The 18,846-nt window shown below is 41.3% G+C and overlaps 1 protein-coding gene across 3 annotated transcripts in view; it reads left to right on the top strand.

Moving 5' to 3' along the window:
- Positions 1 to 18,846, top strand: part of TSG101 (tumor susceptibility 101) — a 50,898-nt gene that overhangs the window by 2,007 nt on the left and 30,045 nt on the right. Inside the window, exons 2-6 of one of the 3 annotated variants that reach the window (XM_033203953.1) lie at positions 170 to 211; positions 6,559 to 6,643; positions 10,202 to 10,267; positions 11,528 to 11,691; positions 17,320 to 17,443. In XM_033203953.1, the coding sequence (XP_033059844.1) occupies positions 10,231 to 10,267; positions 11,528 to 11,691; positions 17,320 to 17,443 (325 nt within the window). In that variant the 5' untranslated portion in view covers positions 170 to 211; positions 6,559 to 6,643; positions 10,202 to 10,230. The remainder of the gene's footprint in view (positions 1 to 169; positions 212 to 6,558; positions 6,644 to 10,201; positions 10,268 to 11,527; positions 11,692 to 17,319; positions 17,444 to 18,846) is intronic. The other 2 variants (XM_033203952.1, XM_033203954.1) reach the window with 2 other exon arrangements.

Below are 18,846 nucleotides of genomic sequence, written 5' to 3' on the forward strand. Positions count from 1 at the left end.
CATTTTTAAAAACGGACTTTTTCCGGTTAAATCGCCCCCATAGTCCTTGATTGAAGACCAAGTAACCTCTAAAGAGAAAGTGACAGTTTTCAAAATAAAGCATACCTTGGTTGTGTAATCATATATTTTAGGCTTCTTGGTTTTGTTTTGATAAACTAGTTATCCTTAGTTACAGAGGACGTGTGGGAAGCCATAGAAGATTGTGACCCAGGTAAAGATCCATGTTGTAACTTTTATATATCACTTTTTGAAAAAACGGTATATTGTTTTACATAGTATGTAGCTGAAGAGTATCTGTTCCATTACTTTTTTTTTTTTTTTTTTTTTTTTGAGAGTCTTGCTCTGTCACCCAGGCTGGAGTGCAGTGCTGCGATCTTGGCTCACTGCAATCTCTGCCTCCCAGGTTCAAGCGGTTCTCCTGCCTTAGCCTCCCAAGTAGCTGGGATTACAGGCGCCCACTACTTCACACAGCTGATCGTTGTATTTTTAGTAGAGTTGGGGTTTCACCATGTTGGCCAGGCTGGTCTTCAACTCCAGACCTCAGTAATCCATCTGCTTTGGCTTCCCAAAGTGCTGGGATTACAGGCGTGAGCCACCACGCCTGGCATCCATGACATTTTTGATCTTTAAATTGATAGCGTAGTCATTAAGATTTATTCCTTGGGCCGGGCGCGGTGGCTCACACCTGTAATCCTAGCACTTTGGGAGGCCAAGGCAGGTGGATCACCTGAGGTCAGGAGTTCAAGACTGGCCTAATCAACATGGTGAAACCCCGTCTATTCTAAGATACAAAAATTAGCCGGGCATGATGGCGGGTGCCTGTAATCCCAGCTGCTTGGGAGGCTGAGACAGGAGAATCCCTTGAACCCGGGAGACGGTGGTTGCAGTGAGCCAAGATCGAGCCACTGCACTCCAGCCTGGGTGGCTGAGCAAGACTCCGTCTCAAAAAAAAAAAAAAAAAATTTATTCCTTAATGTATGTGTATATTCATATAAAGAGCAAGAATATTCAAATATTAGCTTATTTTTTATACCCTTACTAAGTTTCCTAAGCGTCCTCTAGAGAAACCTGCCATCAAAGACAAAGGCAAGGCATGTTCAGAAGGTATTTTATACCTCTGCCTGCCTCCCCCTGCAGCTAACCTGTGATTACTCTAGAAACAAAAACAGAGGTAGGGAAGAGGTGGGAGAGAGCATTCTACCTGTCTTTGGGTCCTTGACTCAATATCTGGAAAATTGAGACTCCTGTATGTGATTATGACGATTCTGAGCATCAGCGTCTGTTCTGTCTAACCTATGAATTTTAGACAGGTAAGAATAGCAAGTAGAGTAATAGAAGCAGTTGTGGAGCTCCTTACTCCTAAAGAAGGACTTGAAATGTTTTCCTTTCAGCTGGTGTGGTCTGATGTAAGAATTGTTAGCCAGGACCCTGCACACATGGCTAGGGTGAAGGTCATTATTGTTTTCTCTTTATTGATTGTAGGCTCTCCACACCCATCATGGTACTCTGGCCACCTGCCTTATGTTTTGTGTGTATATTATAAAAGATCTTTTTTTCCCTTGAGCGTTATCTTAGCTCCCAATTTCAACATAACTTTTAACACCCTTCTCTATTATCATTTTTGCAATTAACAGAGGTATATTTATACCAGATTAGTCCTTCTTGCTTTAAAGAAACAACTTTCCACTTGAGATGTTTCATACATACAACCACTTATATTTTTACATAGTTTATCTACAGCATTTCTAGAGGTGCAGTCACTGCTAAATAAGTAGAAGAAAACTGTGGGCCTGGTGTGATGGTACATGCCTGTAATCCCTGTACTTTGGGAGGTAGAGATGGGAGGATCACTTGGGGCCAGGAGTTCAAGATCAGCCTGGGCAACATAGCTAGACTCTGTCTCTACAAAAAATTTAAAAATCAGCCAGACTTGGTGGCATGCACCTGTAGTCTTAGCTACTTGGGAAGGAGAAGCAGGAGGATTACTTAAACCCAGGAATTCAAGGTTATAGTGAGCTATGACAGAGTGAGAACCTGTCTCAAAAAGTAAAAAATGAAAAAAAATTTAAACAGTAACAAAATTGCCCAGGTGCGGTGGCTCATGCCTGTAATCCCAGCACTTTTGGGAGGCTGAGGTGGGCGGATCACTTGAGGTCAGGAGTTCGAGACCAGACTGGCCAACGGTGAAACCCTGTCTCTACTAAAAATACAAAATTAGCTAGACATGGTGGCACGTGCCTGTAATCCCAGCTACTCAGGAGGCTGAGGAAGGAGAATTGCCTGAACCTGGGAGGCGGAGGTTGCAGTGAGCCGAAATCACGCCACTGCACTCCAGCCTGGGTAACAGAGCGAGATTCCATCTCAAAAACAAACAAATAAATAAAAATAATAAAATAAAGATTGATACGTCCCTCACACTGTTTTAGGCTCTAGGGATGCAACAGTGAACAATCGGACAAAAAAAACTGTGCTTCTGGAATTTAAATTTTTATAGAAGATAATAAATAATAAATCAAGTAGTATGTTGGAAAGTGATAAGTGCTTTAGAGAGAATAAAGCAGGAAAGGGAAATGGGGAGTGCTAGGGTGTGGAAATGGGATGAGTCACAGTTTTGTATCTGATAGTAAAGAGAGGTCTTTCTGAAAAAATCTATTTGAGCTCACCTGAGAGAGGTAAAGAAACTGTGTGGTTGGCATGGGGCTCACACCTGAAATCCAAGCACTTTGGGAGGCCGAAGCTAGAGGATCACATTGAGGCCAGGAGTTCCAGACCAGCCTGTGCAACATAGCATGACCTTGTCTCTTCTCTACTAAAAATATTAAAAATTAACCAGTCGTGGTGCACACCTCTAATCCCAGCTACTTGGGAGGCTGAGATGGGAGGATCACTTGAGCCCAGGAGTTTGAGGTTGCAGTGAGTTGTGATCACACCACTGTACTCCAGCTTGGGTGACAGAGTGAGATCCTGTCTCAAGAGAAAAAACAAACCTGCAACAATCTGGGGTAAGAACATTTCAGAAAGAAGGAAAAACAAATGCAAAGGCTCATAGACAGAAGTTTGTCATGCATGATAGAGGAACAACAAAGGAGGGTATGGTGGCTGGACTGGAGTGAGCAAGGGAGGAAGTGGTGGTATGGGTCTAGACAGAGCATCAATGGTATGAGAGGTTTGGAGGACCTTGCAGGCCATCGTAAGGACCTTGGCGTTTACTTGGAGTATGATGAAAAGCCATTGCTCTGTTTCAGTTGTTACCAATATTACTCTAGCTGCTATGTTGAGACTAGACTGTAGTGGGTTAACGATGGAGGCAGAGACACCATAAAGAGGCTGTTGCAGTAATCTAGGTGAGAGGTGTTGGTGGCTTAGACCAGGACTGTAGCTATGGAGATACCGGATGTATGCTGAAGGCAAAGCTAACAGGATATTTTGACAGATTGGCTGTGGATGTGAAGAAAAGAGAGGGCATCAAGGATAACGTCAAGGTTTTTGGCCTGAGCACCTGGAAGGATATGTATGTATACACATACGGAAGACATTGGAGAAGTAAATTTGGGGGGAAGATAAGGAGTTCAGTTTTGGTCATATTCAATTTGACATTCATTAGATATCCAAGGGGAAATGTCAAATTAGTAATTGTATATACATTTTCTGGAGTTCAGAAAAAAGGTTAAGATTGGAAAATTTTGGCCGGGCGCGGTGGCTCAAGCCTGTAATCCCAGCACTTTGGGAGGCCGAGACGGGTGGATCACGAGGTCAGGAGATCGAGACCATCCTGGCTAACACGGTGAAACCCCGTCTCTACTAAAAATACAAAAACTAGCTGGGCGAGGTGGCGGGCGCCTGTAGTCCCAGCTACTCGGGAGGCTGAGGCAGGAGAATGGCGTAAACCCGGGAGGCGGAGCTTGCAGTGAGCTGAGATCCGGCCACTGCACTCCAGTCCGGGAGACAGAGCGAGACTCCGCCTCAAAAAAAAAAAAAAGATTGGAAAATTTTAATTTGAGGGTTTTCAACATATAAATTATATTTTCAACCATGAGGGAGATCAAAGGAATGAGTTTAGATAGAGAAGAAGACCAAGGACTTAGCCTGCACTCAATAATAATTGGTTAGGTTAAGAGAACAAGCCAGCAAAGAAACTGAGAAGGCACAGGCAGAGTTCAGGAGAACAGTTGATGTCCTGGAAATCAAATGAAGAACATATTTTAAGAGAAAGGGGGCTGGCCATGATGGCTCATGCCTCTAATCCCAACACTTTGGGAGGTTGAGGTGGACAGATTGCTTGAGCCTAGAAGTTCAAGACTAGCCTGGGCAACATGGTAAAATCCAGCTCTATCAAAAATATACAAAAATTAGCTAGACATCTTGGTGCATACCTGTAGTCCCAGCTACTTGGGAGGCTGAGATGGAAGGATCAGTTGACCCCGGGAGGCGGAGGTTGCAGTGAACTGAGATCATACCACTGCATTCCAGCCTGGATGACAGAGCCAGACCCTGTCTCAAAAAAAAAAAAAAAAAAAAAAAAAATTAGGAAGGGGCCATGTGCAGTGGTTCATACCTGTAATACAAACACTTTGGAAGGCTGAGGTGAGAGGATCACTTGAGCCCAGGAATTTGAGACCAGCCTGGGCAGCACAGTGAGATCCCATCTCTATGAAAAATTTAAAAATTATCCAGGTGTGATGGTGCATGCCTGTAGTCCCAGCTACTTGGGAGGCTGTGGTGGGAGTATCACTTGAGCCCAGGAGGTTGAGGCTGAAGTGAGCCATGATCGTATCACTGCACTCTAGCCTGGGCGACAGAGTGAGACCCTATCTCAAAAAAAAGCGGGGGGGAAAGGAAGGAATCAGTTTGCTCAAATATTGCTGAATCAGCTTGGTCAAATATTGCTGATAGATGAAGTAAGACAAAGATAGTATTGGTCATTACATACCATGTGGCAGTTATTGGTGACCTTACTGAACAATTTCAGTGAAGTACTGAGTATAGAAGCCTAATTGGAGTGGATTTGAAGAGACCAGGTCTCTAGACATTGAGCATCAGTGGTTGCTAACATCACAGAGATACTCAGATATGTTGTGGTCCATGATGAAAAACATTATCCTCTATGAAGTGATCTTATCAGAGAAAAAAGAGGAAAAAATATAAAAGGAAAAAAATTTTTTTTTTTTTTAAACTGAGTCTAGCTCTGTTGCCCAGGCTGGAATTTGATGGCATGATGTCGGCTCACTGCAACCTCTGCCTCCCAGGTTCAAGCAATTCTTCTGCCTCAGCTTCCTGAGTAGCTGGGATCACAGATGCACACCACCATTCCCAGCTAGTTTTTGTGTTTTTAGTAGAGATGGGGTTTCACTGTGTTGGCCAGGCTGGTCTCGAACTCCTGACCTCGTGATCCACCCGCCTTGGCCTCCCAAAGTGCTGAGATTACAAGCGTGAGCCACCACGCCCGGCTGGAAATTTTGTAATCGTGAGGATAATAACCTGTAGATCCAACTAACTCACAGAAACATGTATCTATGGAACTATACCAAAGGTATACAATTAACACATTCCAAACCATGAGAGCCTCTGTAAGACAAATGAACAAATGTCTTTAACTAAATTCTAAGGAGCAAAAATAGAGATGTGCCAATCAGTTAAGTATTTTTCAGCTGAACAGTAGATAAATAAAATGTGCAGGAAGAAGTGGGCCATACATGCCTGTAAATCCCAACACTTTGGGAGCCTGAGGCGAGAGGATTGCTTGAGGCCAGGAGTTGGAGACCAGCCTGGGCAATATAGCAAGACCCTGTCTTTACAAAAATAAAAATAAATTAGCTGGGCATGATGGCACATACCTGTAGTTCTATGTACTTGGGAGGCTGAGGCAGGAGGATCACTGAGCCTGGAGTTTGAGGTGGCAGTGAGCTGTGATTGTGCCACTTTACTTCATCCTGGGTGACAGAGCGAGACTGTCTCCAAAATAAATGAAAGGTATGAAGTACAGATAAATGCTACAACATGGATAATCTTGAAAACATGCTAAGTGAAAGAATTTAGTCATGAAAGATCACGTTGTATGAATAAGCAAATCTACAGAGACAAATTTGTGGTTGTTTAGGATGAAGGCTGGGGGCAAGTAGAATGGGGGGTGATTGCTAAATGGTATGCATTTCTTTAGGGATGGTGAAAATGTTCTGAAGTTGATTACAGTGGTGGTTACACAACTCCGAATGTACTAAAAACCATAGAACTATACTTTTTAAATGTGTGAATTATATGGTATAAAGAATATAAATTAAAAGGGACTTAAGAGACATTTTAACAAATGCAATGTGTGGACTTTATTCGGATCCTGATTGAAACTGAAAACATAAAAAACATGACTTGAGACTATAGATATTTACTGATGTTAAGGAAATAGTGATTATTTTAGCGTGATAATAGGATTGTGGGGTTTTTAGGTTCTTTGAGGCTTTCATTAATGCTAACGATTAGTGAAAAAGATTTTAAGAAAATTCATCCGCTCTAAAATACATGTATTGGTTTTAAACTAAATTCTTACACGATTTTGCTTTTCAGTACAAATACAGAGACCTAACTGTACGTGAAACTGTCAATGTTATTACTCTATACAAAGATCTCAAACCTGTTTTGGATTCATATGGTGAGTTTATGCAATAAAAATCACAATTTCTATACTTTGAGTTTACTCTCTTTGTTAATGATTGTAATTTTTTCCATTTTCCTTTGAGGTTTGTGGATTTTTCAATTGTAGGACTGCACCACCACCTAATAAAACTATTGGAAGGTAGCAAATTAGAAGATCTAATAAAAACATTTTATATTTTTTTAGTTTTAGTTTTTTATGTTAAAAAAAAATACTCTAGCTGGATGTGGTGGCTCATTTCTGTAATCCCAGCACTTTGGGACGCTGAGGTGGGTGGACCACTGAGCCCAGCAGGTTGAGACCAGCTTGGGCAATATGGTGAAACCTTGTCTCAACAAAAAAATACATAAAGTTGGCCTGGCACTCCTGTATTCCCAGCTAGCCAGGAGGCTGAGGTGGGAGGATTGCTTGAGCCCAGGAGGCAGCAGTTGCATTGAGCTGAGATCGGGCCACTGCACTCCAGCCTGGGCAACAGAGCAAGACTCTGTCTCAAAAAAAAAAAAAAACCTCTAACATAGAACTATGCAAATTTAAACCTAGGAGGGCATGTTAAAGATAGTTTAGTCCGTTTCCCAAAGTTTTGTCTCTAGACCCTTAGTTGTGCTGGGGACAGGGGTAGAGGCAGAATTCTATAGTTAAGCTTGAGCAATTTATGGATTAAATAAAATTGAGTTTCATTGCGTGAAGATTTCTCAGAGCCTTTAATATGCTAATGTGTTGTGTATCACTGAGATGAGTAAGGATATATTGTATAATACATCCTAAAGCTATTTAACTGCTGAACCTCCCTGCCCCCATAGTCTCTTTATATTTTCAGGAACACATTTTGCAAAACTATACTCTGGACCATCCCTTTCATTTTATAGTTGAGGAAAATATTATTTAATGTGGTCTTTAATTCTATACAGTAGGTAAGCATGTCAGTTTGTCTCTACTTTCTGTTGAGACAAAATAAAGTTGTAAGACATGACAATGCTTGGAGTTTCCCTTTTTTTTAAAATAGTCTTTTCTGTCCCTGCCAAATCCTAACATAATCTCTTCTACCATGTCTCCTTGAAAATACTTAATATGCCAGGGCCGAGGGAAAACCCATGCTGCTGCTTGTCCATTGTGAGACCCTTAAGTCTGAAGGCAAGGAACTGAATTTTGTAGCTGAGACTTTCTAAATTTCACTTGCTTCCAAGGCTTTGAAAACATTAGGAAACTGGTGAAGAGAGGTGGGAAGGAACAGAGTGGCAGTCAGTTCTGCATTTCCTGAAACAATAAAGACATGAACCCAAAGTCCTTCCAAACCTAGGTCACAATTCCTTCTCATCTCAGCCTACCTTATTTCTGTCCACATACTGACAGTTTTGATCAAAACTGACAAAGACTCCGTTTTCAAATCTTGTATAGTTTGATATGGCTGTACCAAGTGTAAATCGTTGTTACCAAATTCTTTTAGAGTAAACAAAGCCCCACATTTATATAAGGTGGTTTTCTTTTTTAAAATGCACAAAATCAGAATACATTGCAGTGTAGCTTACATTCGTTAACAGTAAGTAAAAGAACAAAGGTCAACAATGTACGGTCATGCATTTTGTAGTGATAGAGATATGGTCTGAGAAATGCATTATTAGGCGATTTCATCATTGAGTGTACTTAGACAAACCTAGATGGTATATCCTACTAGGATACACCTAGGTTATATGGCATGCCTGTTGCTCCTAGGCTACAACCTATACCAGATGTTACTGTACTGCATACCATAGGCAGTTGTAACACAATGGTATTTATGTATCTAACCATAGAAAAGTTATATTAAAAACACAGTATAGTAATCTTATGGGATCAGTGTCTTATATGCAGTCCATTGTTGACCCAAACATTACACAGTAGATGGCTATAGTTCTATGTTTTTGTACTGCACATTACAACCTTTCCCCTATGTGTATAGTGTTAATTCCAAATCATTGTTAGAAATAATAGCTGTCCGGCCGGGCGCGGTGGCTCAAGCCTGTAATCCCAGCACTCTGGGAGGCCGAGACAGGCGGATCACGAGGTCAGGAGATCGAGACCATCCTGGCTAACACAGTGAAACCCCGTCTCTACTAAAAAAAAAATACAAAAAACTAGCCGGACGAGGTGGCGGGCGCCTGTAGTCCCAGCTACTCGGGAGGCTGAGGCAGGAGAATGGCGTGAACCCGGGAGGCAGAGTTTGCAGTGAGCCGAGATCTGGCCACTGCACTCCAGCCTGGGCGACAGAGCGAGACTCTGCCTCAAAAAAAAAAAAAGAAAGAATAGCTGTCCAATACAAACTATGTGCTGTATTAAGTATAGACATAAATTATAGATAGAAAAATATGTGGGGTATGAGAAATATAGATTAAGAGAAATTGTCTACATTTGGCTATGAACTTTTCTTTTTTTCGTTTTAATACTGGCTAAGGAGGCTGCGACCAGGAGATCACTTGAGTCCAGGAGTTCAAGTCCAGCCTGGACAACTTAGTGAGACCCCATTTCTAAAAAATAGGAAAAAAAGCTGGGCATGATAGTGCACGCCTATAGTCCCAGTTACTCAGAAGGCTGAGGTGGGAGGATTGCTTGAGCCTAGAGTTTGAGGATAGCCTGCACAACATAGCAAGACCCTGTCTCCAAAAAACAATAATAAATAAATAACTGTGAGTGACAGTCTGGATAAATGTCTAGAGATCTCTAAAGTATAATGACATTAGATGAACATTTAATATGGTATTGTTTGATAGTGTTTTTTGTTTGTTTGTTTGCTTGTTTTGCAGTGGAGTTTTGCTCTTGTTGCCCAGGCTGGAATGCAGTGGTACAATCTTGGCTCACTGCAACCTCTGCCTCCTGGGTTCAAGCAGTTCTCCTGCCTCAGCCTCCCGAATAGCTGGGATTACAGGCATGTGCCACCACGCCTGGCTAATTTTGTATTTTTAGTGGGGTTGGGGTTTCTCCATTTTGGTCAGGCTGGTCTAAAACTTCCAACCTCAGGTGATCTGCCTGCCTTGGCCTTCCAGAGTGCTGGGATTACAGGCGCGAGCCACTGTGCCTGGCCGATAGTGATATTTAAATAGTTTTAAAAGTGACTCACACCTGTAATCCCAGCACTTTGGGAGGCCAACGCAGATGGATCACGAGGTCAGGAGTTCGAGACCAACCTGGCCAGCATGGTGAAGCACTGTCTCTACTAAAGATACAAAAAATTAGCCAGGTGTGGTGGCACTCGCCTGTAATCCCAACTATTCAGGAGGCTGAGGCAGGAGAATCGCTTGAACCCGGAAGGCGGAGGCTGCAGTGAGCCGAGATCGCGCCATTGCACTCCATCCTGGGCGACAGGGTGAGACTCCATCTGAAAAAAAAACAAAAAAGAGCTGATCAATGACATTGAATGAATCAACAAAGAATTGTTAGTTATTGGACAGGATGGATGATACATTGATAGGTCAGCCCCTTTCAAGGATAAAAATGAATTTTAACCAGTCTTTCTGAAAGAATAACTTATGGGAGTATCTAAAAAAAAATGCTCATGATTAAATCATTGTTCTTTCCTTTCAGTTTTTAATGATGGCAGTTCCAGGGAACTAATGAACCTCACTGGAACAATTCCTGTGCCTTATAGAGGTAAATGTCTTATGTTATTAGGTTTCCAGCTAGATGTATTTTGAATACATAATAAATATGTTGCCAAAGAGTTATAAGTAAATTAAACCTACTTTCTCATGGCTTTCATGCTGATGTAGATTTTAGCTTCTATTCAAATTGAAGTTCATTTGGCAGCAACACCTAACATTTTCAGCTTTCTTAAAACTTCCTTACCGAGATATATGAACAAATAAGTGCCTAAGTTCACCAGAGGAGTTTAATGTTTCACAGAATCAAAGAATTTTAGAACTAGAAAGGGATCTTACTTGCCTCCTAGTTCAGCCTCCTACACCATTCAAACTTTCCTGACAATGGGAAGCTTAAGATACAGGCTTCAAAGTCAGGACAGAGTTATGTTTGAGTTCTTGCTCTATAATCTTAGCAGTTTTGTTACGTGTTATAGATGGACATCTTTGACATTTGGATAATGGTGCCTAACTTGGGGGAATGAGCATTTATTCGTTAATGAATGTAAAGGAGTTGGCACAGAGCCTTGAATGTAATAAGGAGACAGTTAAAAGTAGCTATTATTTACGGTTGTGATGTTGGCGCTAATATTAATGATAGATAATTGATCTCTGTTAGCCTGTCTTTCACCCTCTGCTGAAATACTTAGTGGTGAGGAAGCATTTAGCTTCATGTGAGACCATTTTGTTTTTGGACGGCTCTGTTAATTATTCCTTGTAACTAGCTAAGATCTATGTCCTTTACCCATTGATTTCACATAGTACCTGCTATGCATAAGGTAATAAGGATAGGAGCTGTGGATACAAAGATGAATAAAGGATGTACCTCTTCTGGAAGAACTCCACTAATAGGGGAAACCAAGAGAACAGATAAATATTTACACTATTCTGTAACTGCTATAGAATTATAAAATGAAAAAGTGCTATGAGATTACAGAGGAGAAGAAGGCCACATGGGAAGATCACAGAGGAAGTGACATTTGAGCCACTATTAAATAATAAGTCAACCATTCATAACAAGCAGAGGGAAAAAACAGTTAATTGAGCATCAGCATTGTATAAAGCGAGTGTAAATTTAGGGAAGAGTGAGTAAAATTTAACATTACTGACTTTGCTATTCCTCTCAGGAAATAAATTCTGCTGGGGGAAATAGGTATGGGAGGGGTGCAGATATATGTATAAATTGTATCTAAACTAAACCTGTGTTCTTTAACCGTTCTTCAATTTAAAAATAATAAAAATAGAGTAACTGAAGTTTCTATTTCTTTTTCAGGTAATACATATAATATTCCAATATGCCTGTGGCTACTGGACACATACCCATATAATCCCCCTATCTGTTTTGTTAAGCCTACTAGTTCAATGACTATTAAAACGGGAAAGCATGTTGATGCAAATGGGAAGATATATCTTCCTTATCTACATGAATGGAAACACGTAAGTATTAATAGTGTTCTGTGAATTAGTTATGTTTTATGTATTTTGCTCACTAGCATCTGCTTTCTTTTTTTTTTTCTTTTCTTTTTTTTTTTTTTGAGACGGAGTCTCGCCTTGTCGCCCAGGCTGGAGTGCAGTGGCCGGATCTCAGTTCACTGCAAGTTCCGCCTCCCGGGTTTACGCCATTCTCCTGCCTCAGCCTCCTGAGTAGCTGGGACTACAGGCGCCCGCCACCTCACCCGGCTATTTTTTTTTTTTTGTATTTTTAGTAGAGACGGGGTTTCACCATGTTAGCCAGGATGGTCTCGAACTCCTGACCTCGTGATCCGCCCGTCTCGGCCTCCCAAAGTGCTGGGATTACAGGCTTGAGCCACCATGCCCGGCCGCATCTGCTTTCTTTTAGCACTCAGAGGATTCCAAGTAGGGTAGATAAGTTCAGATAATGGACTAATCACTGAGTTGAGGGTAAATTAGAAAAGGCTCACTAAAAGAAATGGGTTTGTGTAGAGCTTTGTAATTTTCAGAATACTTATTTTCACTATTTTACTTGCTTGAGTTGAACCTTTTAAAATAGGCAGGATTCACATAGTAGGAAGTGCATTTTAAAAAATAGTATCCTGGTGGGGTAGTTATGGAATTCAGATCTCATTACTCAAAGCATTTCTGTCAAGAATAATAGTAGGAAACTTCTGTTTATGTGTCTGATAATGTAACTGTAACAGATTAATGTTCCTATGAAAAGTAACTAGAAAAGCGAGAGAAAATACAAACAACACCTGTTGGAAGGTTTTGGAAAGCTGTTTAGGCAATCAAGACATGGATGGCCGGCCGGGCGCGGTGGCTCAAGCCTGTAATCCCAGCACTTTGGGAGGCCGAGGCGGGCGGATCACGAGGTCAGGAGATCGAGACCATCCTGGCTAACACGGTGAAACCCCGTCTCTATTAAAAAATACAAAAAACTAGCCGGGCGAGGTGGCGGGCGCCTGTAGTCCCAGCTACTCCGGAGGCTGAGGCAGGAGAATGGCGTAAACCCGGGAGGCGGAGCTTGCAGTGAGCTGAGATCCGGCCACTGGACTCCAGCCTGGGCGACAGAGCGAGACTCCGTCTCAAAAAAAAAAAAAAAGACATGGATGGCCAAGATTCTGTAGGGAAGGAAACAGCAAAGAGATAAGGCACTTCTGTCAATAACTTTTCCCCTGGGTGGTACCTATTTTTTTTTTTTTTTTTTTTGGAGACAAAGTTTCACACTCTGTCACCCAGGCTGGAGGGCGTGGCACAATCTCAGCTCACTGTAACCTCCACCTCCCAGGTTCAAGCGATTCTCCTGCTTCAGCCTCCCTAGTAGCTGGGATTACAGGCGCCTGCCCACCATGCCTGGCTAAGTTTTGTATTTTAGTAGAGATGGGGTTTCACCATGTTGGTGAGGCTGTTCTCGAACTCCTGACCTCAAGTGATCCACCCACCTCGGCCTCCTAAAGTCCTGGGATTACAGGCGTAAACCACCATGCCCAGCCTACTTCCTGATTCTTGATGCAGGATGAAGGGCTGAGAATCTGGGCAAAGGACCTTAGCTAAGAGGCAGAGAAACCTGCAGAGTCTCTAGCAGTCTCAGAGGGCTGAAAAGACAAAAGTTACTATTCTGTCTATCAAAGTAACTAGGACTTTTAGATCTAAGATTTGGGAGAAATGGAAGCCATAAAGAAGTGAGTAGCTCGGGGGATAGTGGTTTATGGCTGTGATCCCAGGACTTTGGAAAGCTGAGTCAGGAGAATTGCTTGAGCTCAGGAGTTTGAGACCACCCTGGGCAACATAGTGAGAACCCCATCTCTATAAAAAAAATTTTAAAAACTAGGCATGGTCTTGTGTGCCTGTGACCACACCTACTCAGGAGACTGAGGTGAAAGGATCACTTGAGGCTTGGAATTAGAGGCTGCAGTGAGCCATGATTGCATCACTGTACTCCAGCCTGGGCAACAGAGCAAAAGAAAAGATGAGATACTCTGAACTTCCCACCCTAAGAGATATGTTGAATTCCTGAGCTTCAAAGATGAGATGCTAAAAAAAACTAGGCAGAAAGCCTCTGAAAATCAGCCAAGTTTTCAGCAGTCTTAAGTTAAGGAGGCAATTGGAGTTCAGTACCTTATCAAAAAGAGGAACAAGTAAACATTCTATGATGTTATTTGGCACCACTGGAGGAACACATCTTAGGAGGGAGAACTTAGAGGTAGAATGAGCCTTACAAAAATCTGTCCTTGAGGCTGGGTGGGGTGGCTCACACCTGTAATCTCGGCACTTTGGGAAGCCGAGGTGGGAGGATCACTTGAGGCCGGAAGTTTGAGACAAGCCTGGCCAACATGGTGAAACCCCGTCTCTACTAAAAATACAAAAATTAGCCAGGCGTGGTGTGGCGCATGCCTTTAATCCCAGCTACTCTGGAGAGTGAGGCAGGAGAATCACTTGAACCTGGTAGGCGGAGGTTGCAGTGAGCCGAGATCGCACCACTGCACTCCAGCCTGGGTGGCAGAGTGAGTGAGACGCCGTCTCAAAAAAAAAAAATCTGTCCTTGAGTCAGCTCAGTCCCTGATCCTGACTGTGTATCTGCCTGCCACAGGATAGGGTGAACCCTTGCTGGAAGAAGATAATATATAGACCCTCTATAAATTTTCACAATATCTAGTATACAATTTATATTTATCAAGTACACCAAGAAAGAGAACCAAGAGGAAAAAAAGACGATAGAAACAGGACATCTCTCCACTTCACTGCCACAAACACACAAGTAACTTAGTTATCAGACACAGACTTAAAAATGGTTGTGATCAATGTGTTCAAGAAAATAGAGGACAAGATGGTAAATTTTATTAAAGAGAAAGTAAGTGGAAATCTTAAAAATGAAAAATAGAATAATAGAGATTAAGAACTCAGTAGATGGGTTTAGTAGCAGATTGGACTCAGTAGAGATGAGACTGCCTCAGCCTTCTGAGTAGCTGGGATTACAGGCACCCACGACCACACCTGGCTAATTTTTGTATTTTTAGTAGAGACAGGGCTAAAACCACCTTGGCCAGTCTGGTCTCGAACTCTCCAGGTGATCGGCTCGCCTCAGCCTCCCAAAGTGCTGGGATTACAGGTGTGAGCCATTACGCCTGGCCTCAGTTTGAATTCTTAACCTGTTGCTTTATAATTGGCCTGGAAGTAGATATTAACATAGATATTAATTTTTTTTCAAAGAATTTAGTGTAAAAGGAATGGTATGATAATTAAAACTAGCTTGACAAAACTGTAAGAATGTGTGAAGAATTGATTCATACTACAACATTAACAAACTCTGAAAACATGATGCCAAGTGAAAGAAGCCAAGCACAAAAGGCCATATATTGTATGATTTCATTTATATGAAGCATTCAGGAAAGCAAATCCATAGAGATGGAAAGTAGATTAGTGGTTGCTAAAGGGCTGTGGGAAAAGGGAAATGGGAAGTGACTACTAATGAGTACAGGGTTTCTTTTTGGGATGATGAAAATATTCTGGAATTAGATGGTGGTAATGGTTGCATAGCGTTGTGAAATAATAAAAGCCACTGAAATGTATACTTTAAAAGGAGAAAGTTTATGGGATGTGAATTATCACCTACATGCATGAGGCTTACATGAGGCTATGATTTAGTTGAGGAATTTTGTTGGGCCGAAAAATTGAGAAAGTGTGTAGTCTCAGGGGCCATCCCCATACACACCAGCCACCGTATCTGTGAGTGCTGCACAGATATTGTGCTTGTAACACCCTGAGTCTCAGTATATAAATTTACAGGCAACACAAGAAAAATATTGGAACAGTAGAGATCAACAAGTTTTCACAGAAAGCTTTAAGAAATGTTATTCATTGTCATCTTCCATAGGTTAGGTCAAAATTGAACAAATGAGGTGAGTTTGGTTCTTTGGAAAAGGTGAAAACTGCCCCCGAAGTCTTCTGTCAGGAGTGTTAAAAGAAGTGCCAGTCCTAATCCTGTAATCCCAACTACTCGGGAAACCGAGGCAGGAAGATTGTTGAGTTCAAGTCTAAGCTGGGCAACATGGCAAGACCTTGTCTGGGGGGAAGGGGGATGTAAAAAGTAGTTTCTGTGAAGATGGTTAGCCTATCAAGGTGATTGAGTAATTCTTCAGAACTCAGTGAACTTACAAATGAAGTATGTGAGATTAGATACACACCAAATAGATTAAGGAGTAAAAGAAGAATCATCAAATAAGCCATTTTGAGCAACTTTGACTAGCACAGTTTAATTAGTGGTTGGTAGATATTTCTTCTGTTGTTTTGTTGTTGTTGTTGTTGGGTTTTGTTTTTGTTTTTTTGAAACAGGGTCTCACTCTAACCCAGGCTGGGGTGCAGTGGCACATTCATGGCTGACTCACTGCAGCTTCAACCTTCCTGGATCAGGTGATCCTCCCACTGCAGCCTTCTGAGTAGTTAGGACTACAGGCACATGCCACCACGTACAGTTTTTTATTTTTTTGTAGAGACCAGGCTGGTCTCAAACTCCTGAGCTCAAGCTAGATTCCAAAATGGAGGGGAAAGTGCTGGAATAGAGCTAGAATTTTTAAAATTATGCATGCTGCAAAATAGCCTTATTTGATCCTCCTGCCTTGGCCTCCCAAAGTGCTGGGATTACGGGTGTAAGCCACCACCACTGACCTGTGGTCAATAGGTATTTGAGAGAAAATCTTAATAACTCTTATGAAAAAATAGGCAATCTCTTTGTCATTGTTGTTGGAAGGAAAGATCTTTTAACACCTTTAACAATTCACCTCTTTTGCACTACAGTCTAGCAATTTCTAAGCTAGAATCTACGTATAATTTTTGCTTTTTTTTTTTTTGGTTTTTTTTGGAGAAAGAGTCTTGCTATGTCGCCCAGGCTGGAGGGCAGTGGGCAGTGGTGTGATCTCAGCTCACTGCAACCTCTGCCTCTGGGGTTTAAGCGATTCTCTTGCTTCAGCTTCCTGAGTAACTGGGACCACAGGCGCACACCACCACACCCGTCTAATTTTTGTGTTTTTAGTAGAGATGGGATTTTGCCATGTTGGCCCAGCTGGTCTCAAACTCCTGGCCTCAAGCAGTTCACCCACCTTGGCCTCCCAAAGTGCTGGGATTACAGGTGTAAACCACCTCACTTGGCTATAATCTACCTATAATTTCAGAGTTCATAATATCTTTAATAAAAATTTTTAAGAACACGTATTTCCAAGATATCATTGGTGTCTTTTAATGACCTTAAATAATATTGTCACTGTTGCTCATATTCATCCCTAAATTTGTATCAGTATACTTATAATAAATTGTACAGTGGCAATAAATTTTTGTTCTGTGGAGTCAAACGAAGAACAAAACTATGAATTTTGCAATATGCTGCTTTAACTAGTGCTATTTTTATATACTTGAAGCGAGAACCTTGCTGCACATCATGTTTAAAACCACCTAACTCTATTAAAATAAATTAATTAAATGAAATTTTCACGATTGGGGTCCTACAAAGAAAATTGTCAAGCTGAGTTGAAAACCAATGAGAAATGGCCAACCTTTTTCTTTTTACTGAAAAGCGACTCTGTAGCTGACTTGAATTTTTTTTTCATTTTTTAGCCACAGTCAGACTTGTTGGGGCTTATTCAGGTCATGATTGTGGTATTTGGAGATGAACCTCCAGTCTTCTCTCGTCCTATTTCGGCATCCTATCCACCATACCAGGCAACGGGACCACCAAATAGTAAGTAGAATTGAGATTTTACTTTAAAACTCACATAAACAAAAGAGAACAGAAACCTTTGTCAAAAAGAAAAAAGAAAAAAGAAAAATTAATGATTTCTTTGCTTTTTAGCTTACCAAGCTAGTGGATTTTTTGCAAGTATTCTGAGGCCCCATATCTGCATGTACAGATTCCCACCAAAGACTGGCATTTGGGCTTCCATTTGTAGGTAGAAATGGTTGTGCTGGATTCCAAAATGGAGGAGAAAGTATAGAATAGAGCTAGAATTTTTAAAATTATGCATGCTGCAGAATAGCCTTATTTGATCAGCTTGTAAGCACATATAACTTGAAAGGTAGTCTGACCTCTCCTTTCTCTTTGCAACTACAAAATCAGAGTTGTAGATAAGCATTAAAGTCAACTGAAGCATTCACATTCAGCTATTCTGGGTATACACAATTGGACACCTAGCTCTTAGCTTTCTTCTCTTTTGTACAGCCAATTCATGATTTTACCTTGTGCAGAGTGGTGGGAGCATGGAGACAGTATTGCTTCTCCCCTAATTGGAATATATTATCTCTGTTATCTTGAATAATTCTTACTGATACGTAAAAATCACTCTGAATAATTGTGAGTTGATTGTACTTATTTTGAAATTGCTAAATCTGTATTGATTTCATTGTGTTTTGAGCTGTGACCTTTTTTTTCTTTTTTTGGTAAATTTTCCTTAAGATTATAATTAACCGAACTTGTTTATCTTACAAGACAAATTATATGTGCTTTCATTTTTCTTCTGCTGAAAATTATACTTTTTCCTTTTTAATCCATTCTTTCCTGAGGAACATCTTGGTTTATAAGCCGAATGGGAATTTAACAGAAATAATTTTTTAACCCATTTCTCTTTCCTTCCCTACCTTCCCAGAATAAGCTTGATTTTAGGATTACTATTTCTTTTAGTAAAGATACCGGTAATTCTTGTGGATCAGAAATTTGTTTTTATCTTATTAAATTCTGTTGACTCTAGTGCCCGAGAGTAGAGTATCTTGCTTAAGTTTGAAATACTAAATATTTGGCTGGGTGTGGTAGCTCATGACTGTAGCCCCAGCACTTTGGGAGGCCAAGGTGGGGGTGGATCACCTGAGGTCAGGAGTTCAAGACCAGCTTGGCCAACATGATGAAACCCTGTCTCTACTAAAAGTACAAAAATTAGCCAGGTATGTGGTGGTGCATGCCTGTAGTCCCAGCTACTCAGGAGGCTGAGGCAGACGTTGCAGTGAGCTGACACTCCGTTACTGCACTCCAGCCTGGGTGACAGAGCAAGACTTCATATCAAAAAAAAAAAAAAGATATCAAATATTTCCTAGTCTCGTTGCGTTTGTTTATTTGCTCAGATAATATAGCGAGTGACCGCTATGACAACAGTA

This window comes from Trachypithecus francoisi, unplaced genomic scaffold (genome assembly GCF_009764315.1).
Source record: "Trachypithecus francoisi isolate TF-2019V2 unplaced genomic scaffold, Tfra_2.0 Lachesis_group8, whole genome shotgun sequence".
NCBI lineage: Eukaryota > Metazoa > Chordata > Mammalia > Primates > Cercopithecidae > Trachypithecus > Trachypithecus francoisi.